General features: G+C 40.1%; 1 protein-coding gene across 3 annotated transcripts in view; it reads right to left on the bottom strand.

Moving 5' to 3' along the window:
- Window positions 1–22,165, bottom strand: part of cacna2d3a (calcium channel, voltage-dependent, alpha 2/delta subunit 3a) — a gene marked incomplete at its 3' end in the record, with an annotated part of 115,265 nt that overhangs the window by 54,999 nt on the left and 38,101 nt on the right. For all 3 annotated transcript variants that reach the window (XR_013935565.1, XR_013935566.1, XM_080469910.1), the window contains exons 5-8: window positions 11,322–11,484; window positions 5,087–5,218; window positions 3,560–3,771; window positions 2,400–2,474 (exon numbers count right to left, since the gene is read on the bottom strand). Coding sequence is in view for 1 of the 3 variants with exons in the window: in XM_080469910.1 (XP_080326036.1) it covers window positions 2,400–2,474; window positions 3,560–3,771; window positions 5,087–5,218; window positions 11,322–11,484 (582 nt within the window). The remainder of the gene's footprint in view (window positions 1–2,399; window positions 2,475–3,559; window positions 3,772–5,086; window positions 5,219–11,321; window positions 11,485–22,165) is intronic.

The following is a 22,165-nucleotide window of genomic DNA, read 5'->3' as shown; positions in this document are numbered from 1 at the left end:
ACAAATCGCCGGTGGTCGTATGCCGACCTTTTTTTTTCCCCAAGGTTTGGAAAAAAACTTACGGTGCCCACTGAGATGTTTTTTCTAGCAAAGGAAACGCACCGCACCTGAAAAGAGGTTTTCCTTTCACCACATCACTTTTTGTGATGCTCCAGCTCGCTGTTAATCAGAGCGGATCAGTTCTACTTTAATCATATGTAGCATGTAGCATGTAGCATTTGGACAAAATCATAATGTGAGTAGCACAGCTGTATACTAACATTAAATCAGCAACACTACAGTGAGCATTGTGATGTCAAACCAATAGTATCAGTGTCATATTCTGCTTTATTTGAGAGCTGGAGTCTGGTTTTAGGAGCTTTTCTCTTCCTGAGCTTGCATGTTCTGCCTGTGCATGCATGAGTTTTCTCTCCATACCCTGGACTCCCTCCACAGTCCAAGCACATGTGCTTGAGGTAAATTGGGGGCCATATAGTGGGCCGATCTCAGATTGGCTCCAGAAACGAACAAGAGTTGTATCGAAAATGAACGGATGAATAATAACTGGTGAACTCCTGTTTTTGTTTGCAGTTTTTCAGTTTAGAGCGGAATCCGATGCGAATTGGAGAACATGCGGAGTGAAGAAACTAAATCCAAATATGACAAAAAGTAAAAGGGTTGGAAGGAAACCTAAATTAACTTGGGCACTGCTGCATATTATTTGAACATCATTGTTCTTAGTGTTCTTCAATAACTTGTGAAAAATATTACACAATTGGTAATTTGATCAATTTAAAACCAATTTTCAGGAAACAAACATCTGTTGATGATTAAAACGTCACCTCAGAAAAACTTTTCCATTCTAAAACATTTTGTTCCCTTTAGAGAAAATAATGTAAACAGCATTTTGAGGACCTTAGTTGAAGCAGGTACGGTTAAAAACGGTTTCCCTTCAAGAGCCGCCAGAGAAGTGCAGGTGAGATGTCTAATCAGGACGCGATGGATTTTACCTCGCGTAATGCCGGGAGACAAACGTAATTAGCCGAAACGACGACTCACTTATACAGCCAAATAAATGAGTGTCACATAGAAACCTGACTGCATGTGTTCCTTGCCCAGTTAAAAGTTTTGGGTAGAAAGAAACCCAAATATGGAAAGACAGATCAGTAGGTTTAAGTCTCCAGTGTGACAGCCACTCCCTCCCCTCAAGTTGAAGTCAAAGACATTAGCCTTATCTACTGGTGCAGACTGCCTCCCCCCCCTTAGCTGGATGACTCGCACCACATTAAACTACCATCTGGAATTAAACACACAATGTTAATCCATATGCATAAGTGTACACTCGCTAAGAAGTAAACAGGAACAAACGGAAACACCAACAGAAACCCACACACTCGCACAATTCTGCAGTACTTGCACGCGGCGAGTAGGAAGTCATCCATGCATGCGCGAGTAAACAGCTGCGTCCCAAACGTTTGGCCCGGACGAATAGAGGTTAAAAGTTAAATTTTTAAATGTAATTTTCATGAAACTGAAAGAGATGGATCTTTAGCTGGCGCCTGGGGATCTAGTATATACATACTGTGAGCATCAGAGACATTGTTTTACTGCCGACAGCTTTTGAAACTAAAGTTGGTTTGCTTTTTATATAAAAAAAAAAAGAAGCAATGTTTTCTTTGAAATATCTACAATTCGACTTGTGTTGGCTTGACGATCTGGACTGAAGCATCTTGCTGGCCAGTTTCAGCCCATGAGCCTTATGTTTGACATCCCTGTCTCAAAGAAAAACAAAAAAGAAAAACACATTAAACCCTCTCGCTCTTCCTCTCATGCATTCTCACATAGTTCCTCCTTTCACACACACTCAGCGAAGGTTTATATGAAGAAGTGTGATTATTGATGAAAAACAATTTGCAATGTAAACTCTGTTAACGATACTTTCTAGGCTGTGCGTGTACTACACACATGTGATTTATAAATAACTGTCATGGCGACACAATGTTAGTGTCTAGTGCTGTTGTCCCACTGCGAGCGATGATCCTGGTTAAAGTTTAAAAATGTTCCACTGCAGCTTGCAGTGTCTTTTATTCAGGTATCCCAGCCTCCTCCCACCGTGCTGGAACATAGCTGTTCATTTCATCAACGGCTCTAAACTGCAGATGTGAATGTGTGTGTTGGTTCTGAGATGGACTGGTGCCAGTGTGTTCATTCTCCTTCTCCCCTCTGCTGGCTAGGATCCGTTCCAGCCCTCGGTGACCCCAGTAAGGATAAAACAAGTATATACTTGTAAGGTCTAAACCTCCAATCACTTTGTGCTGACATGGATCAGCAATCCTGACCCGACCAGAGGCTTGGCCACATAAATTCAAATCAATGACTGAATAAGAGAAAGCAACAGAGGACAGGGAAAGTAGACTTACGTCTTTGTTGGTGACATCTGCCTGGACCAGAGTCCCGTTCAGGCACGGCTCCACATAATGCAATTCCTCATTGTACTGGAGGAAAACAGAGGAGTTTTAATGGTCATGCATATAATAAAACTGTGTGGCAATGTTCCAAACTTCACACATCTTGATAAAAAGGACAAACACATATGCACACGCTCAACTATGGAGTTCACAATGCGCCCAGTGGCTGGCATCCTGTGATAATACTCAATTCCCATTTAAATGCATCAGTATGAATTAAACTTCAAAGTCCATGGATGACAATGGGAGTGTGTTCGTTCAAAGCCAGGAATTTTGCTCTAATCTTTGTGTGTGTGTGTGTGTGTGTGTGTGTGTGTGTGTGTGTGTGTGTGTGTGTGTGTGTGTGTGTGTGTGTGCACAAACTCTCATTGCATTGAGTACTACTTCTACTTTTCTGCCAAGTGTGTACATACGGTAATTTGTTCCAGTACTGCTGATACTTTTGACACAATAATCATGTTTTCCATACAGAATGTGTGCAACCCAGTGAAAGTACCATAGTAATAAATGTCACAAATAAAAAGATGAAAGTATAAACACGCGAGTCAAAGTGACACATCTTTTTAAACAGTGTCTGTGAAAAACAATATGTTTCTGCCCGATTGCCAAATCCCCCTTTTTATTTATATTTCAAACGAAGACTTTTCAAAATAACATGACAAGGATATTAAATGATACTGAAAACTTGGTTTAGTGTGGAAAAAGATTTGAATTAACTCGCTCTGTTTTGATGGCGAACAGCACTGGATACACACACACACACACACACACACACACACACACACACACACACACACACACACACACACACACACACACACACACACACACACACACACACACACACACACACACACACACACACACACACACAGATTATTGCAGAGTTGCATCAGACTGAAATACGATAACAATAGTTTATGTGCCCGAGGCGGGAACCAATCACAAACGGCCTCTTTTGCATTTCAAATCTTCATTCAGATAACTGCTAAGTGGTTGTGAGCGTGACAAGAGGAAAAGCTGATTTGTTCCAGCTTTCCCTCTGAACCGAGACAGAGGGGATGTGGTACCATGTTGCGTTTGTGTGCATGTGTGGCTTTGCATGAACTTACAGCAATGATGTTGAAAAAATCGTCGTCTCCAAGAGTGTCCAGTATGGAGGAGACGGTCTGCCGGGCAATGGTCAGTCTCAGACCCTTCATGCTGCCGCTGACATCCACCAGGATCACCACATCCTTCGGAGAGGTGGCTGCTTGGATGTACCACTTCCGGTTTCGACAGTCAAAAGCGATGACTCCATGTTCATCAGGCTTCCATTTGATTCCTTAGAGAGCGTCACACATCATGCACAAAAACGATGAAATGAAATGAGATCTTACTGCCTCAAATAATGCCGTGGCAAAAGGAGAATTTTGTGGTAGAAAAAAAATTTGCATCCATTCATAAAACTACTTCTGTTTTTTTGCAAGTATTTGCTTTCAAGTCCCGTGTTAAGCCCAAGTCCCTAACTTTGAGTTCAAGTCCTGAACAAGTCATACAGCCCAGCTTACGAAAGAGTAATACATGTTTAACCATTTTTGATGTAAGAAATTTACACAAGTCTTCCTAACCAAATAGAGATGACATTATAACTTTGGCTTTTAGCACTATCAACCACTTTTTTTTTTCCACAAGTACACAGGCATAATCTAATCTAATCAAATCCCGTTCATCGAACTAAATTCAGCTTTTACAAAGATTGAGGCCATTGGAGCAGCTTTAACTCTCACAACATTGATCATTTTTGATTTTTGATTGGAGTTTGCAGTAGAGGTGAGTTTTACTGCTTCATTCAGAGAGGTGTTTCTTTGTACAAGCAGAATTAAGGGAAAAGTTGGGGCTCTCGATTATATTATATTAGAGTAGTGTTCTTAATGAAGTGGCTGGTGGGTGCTTTACATCTTATTTTTTTAATACAGCAAATACTACTTCTATTTTCTTAATCAAGCATTTCAATATGAAATGACACATTTTGTAGTTACAGACAAATCATCACTACGAGTCTGCTGATGTAAAGTAATAATCTGCAATACATTTGAAACCTGTTGATTAAGTGAAAATATATTGTGCTAATGCAACAGTAAATTGAGTATCGATATGTGTAATTCTATATCAATATCTCTGTGGCGAATGTGGTACAGCATCTAGAACAATGACTTCATTCTGGATTGCCGCACTCACAATGAATACACGAGAAAGTCTTATAACGGCACAACGAGAGAAACTTAAAAAAAAACAAAAAAACTTTTGAATACAGATTCAAAAGAAAAAAAATTCCTTAACTTGATAATCGACCGCCATAAGAGTTTCAATGAAACCAATTTCACAGCTTCACTAAATATACAGCATCTACTATTCAATTCACTCTACCTGTTTGGTTAGTTAATTTTATTTTTTAATGATGATGGTAACTCTTTCTCTGGTGTTTGCAAACATTATCGTCGGTCTGTCTTTTACTTTTACCAAAGTTTTCCTTCCCATGTTCTCTTCTCTGCCACCTTGCTACCCCTCAGTTATTCACACAAGCTGTCCTGCTTTAGCAGACAAAACATTTAATCATTCTAAAAATCCACCGACATATTAAACACACACTTACATACCTGGATACTGTCTGAAAAAGCCCTTGGCACTACCAAAGTACTGCCATATGAGTGAAGGGTCTTTTTCAAAGTTATCCACAAAGACTTTGTTCAAGGCCTCAGACCAGAAAACTCCATTGACTATTGCAGAGTCTGAGGAAAAAAAAACAAAACATGGACACTGAGTTAGTCAGAGTTAGAAACATTAACATTGTAGGAATGATTTCTCCTGTTTATCTTATCACACACCGCAGATCCACAGATCACTATCAGAGCCTATTTATTACAGACGGAGACAAAAAAAAAAGAATTGTGAGCAGAAAAATCTGAGTGAAAAGATGCTTGTATAGAAAACCGAGATTAAAGAAGAGCAGCGGTATGATTGATTGTGAACGATCTTCCAAACAATATTTGGTTAAACTTTCAAGTCAAGACCCAAAAATCAACCTTGGTGAAAAGAGTTTGTTAAAAAAAAGATTAAAAAAAATCAATGGTACAGACAAAATAAAATGTAAGAGAATGATAAATGTTACGGATGTAACCAGTCATAGACACTTAATATAACTCCTACAGACTATAAACACATGTCACGTATTGCCTATGGGTTAAAAAAAAAAAAAAACATCTTTCATGTTGAAAATGATCTGAGTTTCTCTCTCTGAGGTTGAGAGATGACAGCTCTGCTTAGACTTAAAATACATTTTTGGAAGATTTTTGTATTTTTTTTTTAGTCCAGTAAAGAAGCTTTAATCACTCTGCAGGGGCGATAAATACTATCCCACCCTGCAGTAAACATGCTCAGCGGAAGGTAGGGTACATACACCAGAAGAGAGGGTCGACTTCCCCACATCCCTCCCAAGAAGTCACACCACTTTGGATTTTAATACAACCTGACACACACTCATGGACAGCTCTAAGCTGAAAACAAATTCAATTTAAACGAAAGAAACATTAAAGTACAGTGTAGGTGACATTTTTGTATATTTGAATACCGGTACTGTTTATGTGGGTTGCATTAAACATATAACCCGTGTATATGTTTTCTTAATAAAGAGATAAAGTTTAAAATATTCCAGCTCACACAAAAGACCCCCCCCCCCCCCCCCCCGTTGTCTGTGCGCACATACAGATGTGAATCTATATGTTTTACCCATAATTCCATCCACGCTCTATATCCAATAACTGAAGTTTATTTTCAGTTTACAGCCTGAGGGAGCGGTGCGTGCACTAGTTGGAGACCAGGAAGTCAAGCTTATTACAGCTGCTTCCTTCTTGGTCCAGAAGCAGAGTGATGCGGATGATGGATGCAGAAAAGGACGAACAGACACAATCCTACAGTGAGGCAGAAAAACAATGCCCTTCCGAGAGAGGTGGAGAAACAAAACAGGCTGACGGAGAGACAGAGAACATTACTGAGAGGCAGACAGACAGACAGACAAGTACCTAATGGGCAGAGAGAAGGGAGAGCAGATAACACATTTCCCATCATCTCCAAGCTGGCAACATTGTTCTGCTGTCAACAGTCATGCCAATAAGCCATGATTGAATAATTCTTCTGGAAGCTCGCTCACTAAAGCCCTCTCTTGATAGTAAACACCCCTCCACCTCTATGGAGTGAAGTGGAGAGGAGGCTGGATTCGATCCAGGCTCCATTTACACAACAATACAGTCACTTCTGATGCAGTTTGAGTGTCTATTACAATCTGAAGTCATCATAATGAGGAAGCGAGTATGGGCTCCAGTTTCACCCTAAGCTGTCATTTAAATTCATCTCAACTAATGCACTCCTCGTGTCAGTCCGAACAAAGGAGCCGCCATGATTCTGTATATTCACATGAGTATGCGTACTCAGATTAAAAGACCGAGTCACTTATTTGCCACACTATTCCGAGAGATCTGAGATATCTGAAACCAACTTATTGACATTTGCATTATTCATGTTATTGAGTTATCTCCAATGATAAGAGGATGGGGTTAGACGAAAATGAGCAAGAGCAGAAACATAACAGTCCCAAATAGTTACAGATATATATGTGGTAAATATTCATTTTCAATTGAAATTATAAAAAGGAGCTTTTGAAAGGAAATTTAAGCGAATATATCAAGAAAAACTTCATGTACTTTAATAATATTTTCTGAATAGTTAATTGTTCAAAAACTTGAAGAACTTGTAATAGATCTCATACACTTGCAGAGCATTTCTTTATCGTCACTTTTTTTTTTATACCGGAAATATCCAGTCTGCTCTCATTGGGCTATTTTTAAGCATTTTGTTTTTAGAAGTGTCAGATTTCTGATCTGGAGGAGCAAAGCTTTTGTGTTGCCAGGACACGGGAAGAAAATAATTTGGTTCAGTATTATGTTGTTAATTTCCCTTTTAATTATTAACTGAAGAAATAGTTGAAATGAAAAAAAAAAAAAGATCACAATGTATTATGTGGGATCTGCAGTATATCTTTTTGCTCTTTTTTTTTTTTCATATCACCTGAACTACAATCTAGACAATTCAAAAATCACCTGAATGTACCTAAATTGAGTTTTTACGACCGTTCATCATGCTATCTTCCAGGACACTCTCAGTTTGATGATCCCGTCAGAAACAAGATTCACCAGGGCCGCAAATACCAAACATGAGCTTCTTAGTTTGGTCAAAAACACTCAGGATTGTCAGACATAGAAAGGTGAGGTTTTTCTGGAAAAAGGGGCAGAAGCACTCACTCTTTACACATTTTTCTAATAATACGATTCAAAATAAATCCAGTTAATCTAGTCGCTACAAAGTTAACAGTTCCAGAAATATACAAAATATTTTTTTATAGAAATGTTACTGTTATCAGATATGAATTAAATAGTTTTTAGAGTTTACTACAGAGTCAAACACTACATATTTGATTCCACAAAGCCTGCATGCTATGTCAAATCACACATGTTGACATTACACTGAATTTGAGTTTACTTATTTTAGAAAAAAAATAAAAAATCTTTTAAACAGCTGTCAGAGAACCTCTGGAAAAATATCTTTAGACAGACATGTTTCAGAAGGCTGTCGTCTACTAATACGGATATGAACACTTCAGGGTTCAGTTATTAGAAAATATTGACCTGCTTGAAATGCGCCCAAGCCTTTGTGGATCCATACTACATGTTCCTGTCATGGATGCTCTTAAAAATGATTGTATGGGCTGTGTTTTGTTGCAATATGAGGCTGGAAGATGGATGTTTGATAACAGCACGCTCCCCCCTGCGATTAATCTCCAGGGGCGAGAATCTTTCGGCTATCATGGAGTAAAACACACATTTATCACTGCCGACACCAAAACAATTTATGAACTGCCGAGGCTACAGCCAGCTCTTCAGAAGCATTGGGGGAAAAAATTGTACAGATGACAGCGACTGACGGCTGCATGTAGGAAAACAGCTTCTCCTTTCATTCAAAATACTGATGGGACAGTGAGGTATCCCCGGAAAAACAGATTCCATCAATAACATCACACACACACACACACACACACACACACACACACACACACACACACACACACACACACACACACACACACACACACACACACACACACACACACACACACACACACACACACACACACACACACACACACACACACACACACACACACACACGTACACGCATACACTCAGTCTTCTATGACTTCTAAGTGTCAATCGGTAATTGGAGCAAAATTACATGTGGAGTTCCTCAAGGCTCCATCCTGGGCTCACTTCTGTTTACATTCTAAAATGCAAAAAGCAGGTTTTAGTTCAGGGGCCACATACAGCACAATTTCATCTTGTGTGGGCTGAACTGGTAAAATATTTCCATTCTAACCTCTGAAAGTAAACTTTAAAGTTTTTGTTTGTTGTTGTTGTGGCACAGAGTATATGTGATGAAAATGTTCATGTGTTCGGGGTCAGATTGGAGCCTCTTGCGGGCCGGTTTTGGCCCACAGGCCTTATGTTTCACAACCCTGCTCTGCTACTACTGGCCCAGACTTTAGGTAACAACAAAACGTGCTATAGTAACTATGCAGATGACACACAGATTGACACCACTCTCTCACCAGGAGGCTACAGTCCAATATAACAACTGAATGAAGGGATTGAAGGCAAGGCGAAGAATCTGTATTTCTATATAGCACCATTCAGACCCAAGGCAATTCCCAGTGCCGTACATGAAATAAAAGAAATAGATTAGATCGAAGTGGGTAACCTTTGGATGTTACACAAAGATGAAAACTGAAGTAGTGGTTTTTTGGAGGAAAAGATGTGAGATTAAAAGTTAGTGCTCACCTTCAGTCTTCACTTGAACACTTTTAGCATTCTTAGTTTTCATGTTCTCCTTTTTAATTACTTGTTCTTTTGTTTTATTTCATTGTGTTCATGTTTTATCTTCCCCTTGTTTTTTATTCACCTTTTTCATTGCTCTCCCCAACCGTACATGTTTGTTACTGCGAAGCCCTTTGAATTGTGTTGTTGCTGAAATGTGCTTCACAAATAAAGCCGCCTTGCCTTGATTACTTTTTAAAATCAATAAGGCAAAGTCAGAGGTACAAATCAGCTTTTGCACATTTTTAATATTGGATATTAAATTATAAAATACAGCATGTGTATACTATGTGCTGCACTGCTTCACTGTTTTGATCAGTAATGAGGAAACGGCTGATTATGAAATAAACGTGCTGCCGTTTCTTTCAGAGAGAGGTGAAAGTAATCCAACAGCTACTTTCCCCAGTAACCAGCTCATTTTCAGTGACTAGTGAAGTAACTCCACCAGAATTTAAAGTGGTAACTGCTAATTTCCCTGTATCATTCATGAGATATTGAAACTCATGGATGTGCTGCTAAAACTGATCGACTTTAATTGCATGTCATCGTGATTAATGAGCCTTTTGTTCCTCAGGAAAAAAAGCTCTTTTCTGTCCTATCACCTACATACTTATTCATTGAGGTCAAAATTATACATGAAAATATTAATGACATCATGTCACAACGGAGTGACGAAGAAACATGAACACACACAATTCCAGAGTAGCGGCCATGCGAATATTTAAAGATGTATTCCACAGATTCAGAAAAATTATTCACAAGAGAATTTTATTACAATAAGCAAATGTTTTGTTTTTGTTTTGTTGTTTTGAGGGAACTGTGAACAATTGAGACGAGGAGAGTAACATTCAAACCTTTGAATTTTAGCCCCAGTATAGCGATATATTGTGGGGTTATTGTAGAGTAACATATAAACTCATGACAGGGCCATTATCTGTTTAAGAACGGGCAACAAACAATGGTGGAGCAGATCCTAACCATGGCGAACCTCACAGGCTGTACTCAATACCATTTATTACCCACTGTCAGCACAGTTTTTTCTTTGATCTCAAATCTAAAATATCTAAATCCGATTAGAAAGTATGGACATGCTGACAAGTATCTTCAGGCCAAATCTCCCCCACATCACATTTTGTATGTTCTTATGTATGTCGCTTCGTTCCAGGTTAAATGTTGAAAGAAAAAAACGAGAAGTATCCATCCTTCTCAAGCAGTTTCTTCTTCTGAGGACAAGCCTCTCTGCATCCTTTCATGGAACAGAGAGACTTTAACTCGCGAGCTCCCTGAAGTGTCTGCCAATACATCCACGTTATGTGCGAACAAAGCCTGCACATCTGAAACCCTTGAAGCCGGGGACATGCATGTGCACGTGTATGTGTGTGTGAGATTTTACTCATTTGCTTGTGAATCGAATCAAAATTACTCTTCCTCTCCCCGTATCAGGCTGCCAGGCTGCCAAACTCACTTTTCTACCACTTTTATTCATTTCATTTAATTCCATTTCATTCACTCTCCTCCCGTCACTCTCACTTGCTCGCTCTCTTTTTTTCCACCTAGCCGCAATTAATCTGTTGCTCAGACCTTCCATCAGTCTGACTTAACCTACTTTCTTTCTAATTTGCTACCCCCCCCCTCTTTTCTTCTCTCTCCCTTCACATAATTTCCTTACTTCTGGTAGCTGGGTTAAGCCAACATGACATTCACTCTGTCCACCGAGCATTGCACAAGGCTGTGACTTCAATGTTTGGACAGAGAGGACAGTGAATTAGCAGAAGTGTAATTATTTAACTGCTAATTAAGTCAGTGTGGCAGGGATGATCCAAAGAGTTACAGTTAATGAACTCAAGTCCTCCGCCTGACACACATTCATGTGATGTACGTGCATGAACTTTGTGCTTCAACGTGGACGTACCTTTGTTGTACATGTTGGTGGGCACTTGCACCACGCTGAGGCTCAGGTTGACTGAAAGGTTGTTGAAATGATCGTTGGGCTGCAGGATGAACTCTCCTCCAAGCTCCACGCTGTTCCCTTCCTCGTCCACCTCGTTGATCAGCACTGCATTGAAGTATTCATACTGGAAAAAAAGACAGCAGGAGAGATGCAGAAACACTCATAAAAAACCTTGATAAGTCACTCCTGGGTCTAAACATCTGACCTGCTGCGTCATGTTATCAACATATCGGAGGATTGGGTCACTGCGGTGCTGAGTCAGAGATTATAGTATACTGAAGTAACCTGACTCCTTGGATCATCCCAGACGTGCATGTTGCTACGGTAGAAAACTGCTGAGTTGACGAATCTCTCTGCCTTTCTTAGCTTGATGCTGCATGAGGTGCTCTGCCGCCAATGTATTTTTAGTAATGCGCATACCGAGGAGACTATTAATAAATCATAGAGCCAGATAAATATAGAGTACATGAATCCCTGCGACCCAGAGGCTCTGAAGTCGAAGATACCTTACAGGACGAACGCCTGCAAGAGGCTGGCGCAGAACAAAAGACAACAAACGTGACAAAAACATACGTAATGTGTATAAGTCTTTGAATATATGTGTTTCTGAGCTGTGCACATACATACATAAGCAGGGAAAATACAAGTGAAGGAACCTTGGGAGTTTGCATGTTCTCCCTGTGAATGCATGGCTATCTGATAAAGAGCTGTAGATGAGGCAATAGTTAAGAAGATAATTTATCATGAGGCTTGCCTTCTCTACTGAGCATAGAAAAAAAAGAATTTTACTTTGTGGACATCAAAAAGGTTAAATAAGCTTAAATTGACCGCATTGCAATCAAACTCTTCAGAACTATGACAGTTACGTAGGAGTGTAAGATACAAGGTGCCATTTAGCTTGACTTTACAAACAAAAACTGCTCCTACCCACTTAATTAAAATATGTAACGTACTGTTTCACACCAGTGATAACAATGGTAAGAGCATAGGCTCCCCGCCTTGTACAGGAGAGCAGTGTTGATTACATGGCTTAAGGCCACATTGATTTCTCTTGTAATCACCAAGAGAATTGAGTTTGAAAAGGGCCGCTGAAAGAATGAATTGCTATTCCCTGGAGTCTAACACAAAGCCTGGGTCATCATTCAGGAGAGGGACAGACACTTTCTGGTCTGTGATTTTGAAGAAATGAGTTAGGTGGGACTGCAAGTACTCCAGGCTCAATTATAGAGTGAATCAGTGAGGGGTACAAAATATAGAGTACACATCTTTAAGTCACGATGTGTCGTTGCCTATCCACCGCCAAATAACACAAGTGCCACTGGGCTGTTTGCACTACGGGCCAATAGATGCCCTCTTCCACCCTGGCTTCAATACTCTAGCACTAGTAACCTTCTTTTGGCTTAAATCGGACCAGATTCTCCCGAGAACCACCATCATCCCTTCAGCGCAGTGCGAAACACAGATAAAGCCATCAATTAGGCTGGCAAACGCAGTGCCTATCGGTGTAATTAATCAGGCCCGATTAGACTTATTAGGCTTTTATCAAGGGGAACACTGTCATTTCAAGGTGAGGGAGCACAGTGTTGCATATTTCTGCCTCAACTTCTCCTCTTCTTTAACACCTGTATAGGGCTCTGTATAGTGATGCATGGAACACAAAGATTGAAGAAACGTGCTTTTACGCACTCAAGAGTGTGTAAAAGCAGGAGTTTGATCTGTTCAGCAAACACACAGCAGCCTTTTACACAATGCCAGTGAGTGCATGACACAGCTTTCTTCGGTCAGCATGTATCCTCCTGCAGAACAGCAGATTAGTATGCAGCTCACTTTTAGATCTTGACCCACCACTTGTGAAAATCTGATCCACAGTGACCTTTTATGATGTTTGGGATGGCAGCCATTTTCAATGACCAGTATTTTTCTTTTTCTTTTTTTCAGGCCAAAAGTATGAGCAGAATTTAAATTACTTGAGTTTGGCAAGGAGTTTTTTTTATTTGGGTTTTGCTGTTCTGTGTTGATGGAGTGTTTTAAATCCATGTTTCTAAGGAGAGAAGAAAGTGTCGGGATTTTAGTTTTAGTTTTACAAAGAAACCAGTCAAATAGAAACTGATTATCAGGCTCAGTGTACACAACGTTTCCAGGGAAAATGCACAATTTTTGGCATTTTTCATTTCAGAAAGGTTTCCCATTTACACAATGTTTTGAAAATAATGTCCATTTACATACAAACAACAAAAATACTGAAAACTATGTAGGGCCACTAGTGGGTGCTGTTGGTTGTTTTTTGGAATGAAACCAAAGACATGCATTCAGAGAACAATACGCTATAAACAAAGTCAGTGAGTACACAGACATTCGTATGGACAGGCGACCAAGATGGATTGTTATTACAAGTGACTCAACTATAAAACTACCAAGTCCCAGGAGAATATGGAGTGGGAGTCATGACACTCTGGAGGCCGGCATTGTTGTAATTGTCCATCGACTCATATGTGTGCAGAAGAAGTATTTAGTACAGCCGTGGTACGCATGCACAGTGGCAGCATTTCAGAAAAGCTGTGTTTTCCCGTCGTCGACACGGAGGCGGAATATTTTCAAAAACGTTCACCTTGAAAGCAGTTTTCAAAAAGTTGCATTTTCAGTGCCTCCGAGCACCATTGTCCTGTAACAGGCACCCCCCCATAATGGAACAAATGGTTTTCCAGTTTCACTTGAAAACGTTGTTGTGTAAACAGGACCTCGATATGCGCTATACGTGCACCACGGGGGCGATGTGAGCTCCATCTACTTCTCGTTTGCAGTACATATAAGTGATAAAGTGGTGCTGCAGCTTGTGAGAATGAGTTCAGTTGCTTGTCATAATGTGGTTGTGGTTCGCAAAAGCCACAAAAGAAATAGTCCTCATTTCAGGAGTAAACTTTGTGAACTGTCCACAGCTGATCAGGTTTGTAGAGTACATTTTTTTTCTCAGGTTGTCAAAAGTTTGAGGATATGATATGGACCTGTGGGAAAACATTATATTGAATGGACATGCAGAGTATGACTACAGAAGAGACAAGAAGCTCCAAATACCTTCTGATACTGCTTACTACATCAGATACAAGATACAACTGTTGTGTTGTGCTGTGTCCTTGGATTTTAAATGATGTCGTTTTTACAGGTCAGATGTTATTAAATGAATGAGTTACAAATAAAGCGGTTCACTAGAAAATCCTTATCTAAACTGTCTGACTTTAACTGAAAAGACAAAAAAAAAAAACTGCAACACCAGGACAGTGAGAAATTTGAAAAGGTCGCAGACAGCAACCAGGGTTTCACACAGCAGTGAAATGCTGACATGTATTCGCTCTTGTTTCCACTACACCTGATCTGTAGACCTCTTGCAACTGGATCTGTGTTTCCTGTTAAAAGGGGGAATTGTGTACTGTACAAGAAGCGGCTATAATTAAAAGTCATTATCACCTACACGACCTCCTTGGGTCTCTCAGTATGGCTGCTCAGTCCAAAACATGTGAAACCCTCAAAAAAAGCATGATTGGAAATAATCATCTGGAAGGTGTTCACCTGAATGCTTCTGTTTATCCCTGTGATTGCTCAATTATCTGTTCTGTGTTTCTTTCAAGCTTTGATTCATTTCTTTGGTGTATTTAACAAAAACATATTTTTTTTTCCAAATCACTCAACAGCTTTAAGAAGCACAAATAAACCTCTGTGTAAATGATGCAATGAGCAAAAAGGAGCTAAATGGAGCTGAGTCTCAAGTCGGAGATTTCTTCGCACATAAACACACACACATGCACACACAAAACTACAGTGCTAAAGATCCTCTAAAGCAAATGATCAGATCTCAACCTAATATGAACTGAGGAGGCTGCAAAAAGGTTAATTCACAAAGATAAAGTCCACCCCATTCACTGCAGACGTGGCCTCGTTGCATCTTCACTCCGTTCCCTTTCTGCCACCGTCGTCTTCGCACCTGTTCCCTGCAGTTTTTCTCTCTCTCTCTTCTTCCCAATGTGATTTATCACTTTCTCTTTCTGGCTTAGCCTCTTTCCTTCCATCCATTGTTCCCATGCTGTATGCAATCCTCATCGAGCTCCTCGCCGCTTTATGTCTCCTACTGAGGTTCAACTCGCAGGAGGATTTTCTTTCTTTTTGCACGCAGTCCTCAATTGTAAGGTTTGGCTCCTATCAGCTTTATCTATGAGACCATTATTGCGTGTCAGGTTGTGACAGGCTCATATTCTGTCTGCTTCATCTGACTGGCTGTGCCCATCTTGATCTTCTGTCTGTATAACTGCTGGAATAAAACAAAACAGATCAATCTAAACTTCAGCCTGAATAGTTTCCAAACATCATTTGGAAAAAGATTTGTTAAAAAAACACTGTGCTGGAACACCGGTATAATGCTTATCTTTATCTTGACATGAATACATATGATTCAGTGTCCCCTTCGGAACCTTCAAAACTTCAGTTTGACTTCCACAACATCACAGTCAACTTTTCTTGCAAAACTCTTGAGACTAATTAATATTCACAACAGGTGCATTTGGTCAATTTACACCATTAAGCCTCTGAGGAAGGCGACACTGTGTTCCAGAAGGTAAAACCTCAGTGGCCAATGAGGCTTTTTTTTTTTCTTTTCTGTGGAGTTCGTCCTTCTTGAGCCAGTGTGAAAAGAGTGTTCAGAAGATGGATGGACGAAGTGTAGTCCAAATCCTTGAGTGTCACCTGAATGCAAATTCAAGGGAAGAAATGCAACTCAAGGAAGTCCCTTCACAAGCGAGGCAGCATCATTAATTCTCGAAGTTTACTTTCATCTGATGGCTGGAACTTATATTTGTTTTGCATTTAAATTTTTGCAGGGAAATGACAAAAAAGGCTTAAGAAATTCTGAATTAATATGTCTTTATATTATCAACTTAATGGCCATGACATAAATATTAAGTTAAAATAACAAATTTCATCTTGAGTGGGTCGAACTGGTGAAATGGTGAGCATAATAAGCATTTAAATATTAACTTTATAGTTGTTCTTTGTCGTGACACAGAGTATAAAAACGTTCATATTTGCACAAAAGTAAAAAATTGCGACCAAAAATTACAACAGTCTCAATATTAATAAAATGTTTTCTTTGAAATGTTTACAATTTGTTTGGTGGTTTTGGCGAGTTGGATTAAAGCCACTTGCGGGCCTTATGCTTGACACCCCCAGATTAAAACAATTAAATCGGTGCAGAATTTCTGGGTATATACTTTACATAGGTGTTTTGGTGAATGTTGGGAGAAAATAGGGGCAGCACCTTATAACATCTATCCATCTGTTATTAGTCTATGACAGGACAAACAGCCAACCACACACACTCACTTTCACACACACTCAAACACCAGTCTTTTTTTGGACTGTGGGAGGAAACCCATGTAGACGTGGTGAGAACATACACACTCCACAGAGGAACTCCATGCAGTCCAACCAAGAAGAGCGTAAACGTACTATATAGTTAATTAGTCTGCTAATAGGCTTATTTACATTCACAACGTGCCTCCTTTAATTTTGATTAAAATCACACAGCTTTTCAGTTTCGACAGTGTCAGAGTGAATGTGGGTGTGTGGCTGGAACCAGAGGGCAAACTGTGGTGTGCATGTAAAGTGTCTCTGCAACAGTGTAGGCTTCAGAGCATCGTTTAAAGCCACGTAAACGTGTGTGTGTGTGTGTGTTAGTGTGTGCGTGTGTGTGTGTGTGTGTGTGTTCAAGTGTGGGTGTATGTGTTGAGTAACTCAATTATGCTTTTCCAGTGTTACAGTGAAGGAGTGCCCACAGCCACTAATGCAGTCCCCGATCACGGTGTTAACAAGCTGATCTTTAACGCTGCAGTGCATTAAGCGGAGAGATCACAAATGCACCTTCAACACCTACTCGCTCAGTGTGGGACAGACAGAGATGGAGAGGATGAGAAGTGATTGGCTGGAGGTTAAAAAAAAAAAAAAAGACTATTTTCCAGGTCCTCCAGTGGAACTACAAGATAAAAAATTCATTGTGTGATAGCTATAGTTTCACATCACAAGCTTACTGATGTACTGACTGAAATGATAACACAATAACACTTCGGACATATAAATGAGTGGACAGGTGCATGAATAATTAAGTTTTAGCCAATGGAAACACTTAACTCAACATATCTGAACAAACAAAGACTCGATCCTCTTTTAAACTGTGCCTTCAGAGGAAAGTGATATGCATTAACGAATGACCAAAGCTTAAGTAAAAACCTGTTGTGGGCAGATTAATGAGATGCAGAGTTGTTTGTGCAAAGTATCAGTGACTGTATCAGCTTTGGCTGCGACCACAGACAGCTTTCAGGAGAACCTCAGACCAACTGTGAAGCAAGATGTTGAAATTGTTAAGGTGACATGTTGGACTGGGCAACGATACTGTGATGTGTTCTGCTCAATATCAAATAGCTTGAAGATTATGCGAAGCCATCTGTCGTTACTTAAAGAACTGAGCCTTATATGAACTTTTAACTGAAAAACTTGAAAAGAAATTCACCAAAGAGTGATTGAGAAGCTGCAAGTCATGTTACATTTAGCCCTTTTAATCTCACAGTGAGAAAGTTCAGGTCCAGGAGGTTGTATGTTCTCCCTGTGCATGAATGCATGCTTATTATGACCTTCCTGGCTCTGCTTTTCTTACCCTTGCTCACCAGTGGTGATAATCTGTAGGAGTGAATGACTTTTTGTCTCACTGTTACAGCAGGCGTAGTGAACAGTCATTGCATAAGTCAGTGGTCTGCAACCTGCAGCTGTGGAGCCACATGCGGCCTTTAGCCCCATCTGAAGTGGCTCACTGAAGGCTTTACAAATATATGTATTGAAATAAACATTTTCATGTAATTTTTATTCCTAAACTTGACTGGATACCTAAAAAAGGACTCGGGGAAGTAAAATAACTAAAATAGCTACGAATGCTAAAATGTCTTCAAAAGACAATACTGCTTAAATAGCGACAAATGACAAAAACAGGAAACAACAACAACCCAAAAAAGGAAAAACAACAAAAAAAGACTAAAGCATGCAAATCAAATAAGTTGGCTACAACAGCAACAATTTCAAAATGGGTAAAAGAATTCAAATTAAAAGCTTAAATCTCTAGGAAACGTAAAACAGGACAAAAGAAACAAAATGACAAATATATATATATAGATATGTATATATATATAAAAACAGCTATTAAAGCTAAAATGGGTAAAATGGCCAAGAACATCTAAATCAACTAATGATGATTCATTACGTGTAACAAAACTATATATAAGCTTCATGGGCTGTGTTACCTTCATTTTAATGATTAAACATGCTTTGCGGCTCCAGATACATTTTATTTGGTGAAAAGTGACAAAAATGGCTCCTTTGCTCTTTTCTTTTTGAAAAGAAAAAAAAAAAAAAAAAGGACGCACATGCTCACACTGCATTAAGCCAAAAGTCCCATTTGCCTCATTGAGGAGCACCTGTTCAGCTCGGTGTCCCGTGTGCGCCCAGTCATGCGCAGCCAATAAATTTGAGCGCACGACCCACATATGCACCCTCACACACGAGTAGAAACACCCCTTGTTGATTCTGATAAATGCTCCTGCTGCAGGAAGCACAGCACAGGATCAACGGCCTTCAGGGGTGCAGAGGGAGTGTGAGACAGTGAAGACGCCACATGTGATGTGGGAAGGGTTTGAGCGTGACGCTCCACCCTCTGGTGTTCACTTTTAACTCTAATCTCCACTTAGACTCAACTCTTTCCCTCACCGACCTCCCTCCCCTCTTTCTGCATGCTGGGGAAAGGGGAGACACCACTTCCCGAGTGTGGAAATGTGACTAGAAAACAACTAGGGGGGAAGGATATAGGTAATCAGCGGATAAACAAGACAGCAGATTGAGTAAATAACTTGAAGGAAAGGCCAAGTGGAGGCTCATATGATGTACTTTTTTAAGTAGGATACCGCTTTTAAGTGAGATTTTAAATATGGCACAGGTTCAAGTAAGGATGACGGCCCCAAAAGTGTTGGTTTAATGCAGACTTCTCAACGTGATAACAAATTTGCAGGTGAAACAAAAAGTAAAGGAAAATAAATGAGACTACTTGTCTCAGTTTGATATTGAATATCTGGTATGTATAGTTACATACAGCAGGACATTGCTTATTCACTCTATAGCCTCCATCTCTGAGAAAAAAATCCATTGGCAGAAATAAAACCTACGATCATAAGTGTCTGGATAGTTTGAATTACACCTTTTAGTTCAGACTAATAATGTATTTTACAGTCCAAAGCCTATTTCTGTTGTGGCTTAACATCACAAGTGGTTAGGTTTATGTTCCATCATAAAAAGAGAAACAATACAAGTGTCACAACTAAAAACCAAATCAGATTTCATTATGCCTCTCACAGCCTGATATTACATAAAGATAGCGCACAATGTTTTACTTTCCTTTTTACCTATATCTATTAGTTTATTTAGATGGGACAGAATTTAATGAACAGGCCATCTCTTCATGAGGTTACTGTAAATATGCCGGATTTAGCAAAATGCTAATTCCCCTGTTTGGCTGTTCACTGAGACGTGCAGATACCGAGAAGCTTGAAATGGGCTTAGTCGAAGTGTGAAAAGCACCTATGACACAAACAATGACACAATACCGTGATATGCATCTGAGGATCATTCAGGTTAAAAAAAAAAAAAAGGCAGTTTTGTGTGAAACTCGCTCATTCTTTTTAAGACTGTCCCCAGGAGCAGGATAGCATCCTTTATGGGGAACCTTTCTGTTGACGAGGATCCCTTAAAATGCATTGTGTGCCGAGCTGGTGAAGCAGGTGACACGTAATGTGCGGAGTGTGATTGTGCATCGTACATTGGACAGCTGAGGCCAACTTTGATATCGATGGCTTGAAAACCCATCTTCTCTTTGTGTGTGTGGCAGGACAGTAAGAAGGGAAACACTCTGAGATCAAAAAGACACGTAGAGGTCAAATAATTTTTGCTCGTAATGAGAACAGTAAATTGGTAAAAATCAGCAAGCATGTGGCCACCCTCAGCCCTCTATGCTGATGCCCCAGACAGGGGAGTATGAGAACAACAACAACAACAAAAAATAAATAAATAAAAAAAAGATTAAGCATTTCACTCCTGCTCTCCTGCTGCTCCCTCCAGATTGGGGCTACGTTTTCAGTGAACATCAGGCTTGGCAATTGGCTGTTTGTCTCCAACCTCCTAGGAAGGATTTCATTGGTTGCAGAGGGCATGGGAGACTGCTCTCTGCCTTCCTATTTACAGTACATGAGCATTGCGGGTAAAAGAGTGAGGGAGGAAAATCGCAGCAGATTACCGTGCCAATTTCACATGGAAGCAGAGGAGCTCTGGAAAGGATAGATAAGGAAATTCCTATCAAACCGCTGCCAGCCAAATATGTATCCAATAGCAATAAACCACACAAACATTTCATAATAAACCCCGAATAGTGATGGAGGAGGTTTCACCCTACAGCGTGGATGTGGTATTTTTAGCCCAGCTGGTAATAATTACCATCTATTCACCGTGTTCTGCAGTGAAAGGCACCATTAGAAAGGGCCACCATCAGAGGTGAACACATGCACACCTACACAGGTGTGCACATGCAGCGCTCATCAGGACATGCAATGATCGTCACACGCATCCAAACAGCCACTGGAGTGTGTGCGATCGTATGGAAAGAATCTTCGATTCTCCTCATGCTCGGTCAAATCAAAGCACAATTAGCAGTGAAAATTAACGCCTGGGACACAAATGTGTGAAAATACTGAAAAACAGGCTCATATAGTACGCAAAGATGATTCCATGCATGCCAACACTGGCACAGTAGCGAGGTTGCAGAGTAATACCCGGACAAAGAAAATGTGTGATCACAATGATGAGCGCACTCGTGCAGCAGGAATGCTTTGTTTCTAATGGTGGAAATGAAGATCTCCCAGTAGAATTAGGAAAACTGTATAAGGTGAATTAATTTTTGTCTCTCATGTACTACACGCTGATATCACTCAGTCAGATGTTAAACAAGCGAAACATTTGATTCGGCATTTCAAGAGGCTGACAGCAAAGGCTGCCAGAAATAGTAGCACTGGTCTCAGCTCAATGGCCCTAAATACAGTACAAGAAGTTTTTTTCTTTTCCATTTTGAAGTATCAGCATGAGGAGGAAGAGTTGACCTCAGTGTTTGAAGCTGTGGAGCAGGCCTTGTATGTGAAGACCTGCTGCCTCTCTGCTAGATTTTTATCCCCCCCCCCAATACAAAACACAGGAATTCTTTCACCTGATAATGGGAAGCCAGTCTCTACATTGTGAAACTCTAATACATTACAGACTCTATCGAGCAGAATCGGCTCTGGAGCTATGTCATTAAAGCTGAAACAAAGGGACTGTCGCTTTGTTGGGCTCGTCTCATCACCGCCAAGTAATTACTGGCACAAAGCATCGCTGCGATCCCACACAATGTTGCTGCCCATCGAGCACCATATGAAAACACAAACACACGCAGACAGGAATCTGTGAGTGACACAAACAAATGCTCACCAAATAAGAACATTTGCTGTAATGGAAACAGGTGCCACAGACAAGCAATTAGCTATTATTCAGTCTCCATGAAGGTAATTGCGTTCACATGAATACTTGGAATCCTGCGTCAGTCTTGTGCTCATCAAAAATTAACTTGTCGTTCACCAGCCATACACCTCATTCATGACTCTATCACAGCGACAAAATACATCCCTCGAATTTAAACTACATGT

Source organism: Lipophrys pholis (genome assembly GCF_963383615.2).
Source record: "Lipophrys pholis genome assembly, chromosome: 8".
NCBI lineage: Eukaryota > Metazoa > Chordata > Actinopteri > Blenniiformes > Blenniidae > Lipophrys > Lipophrys pholis.
Note: the sequence above shows the minus strand (reverse complement) of the source record. Positions and strands in the feature narration are given on the sequence as shown.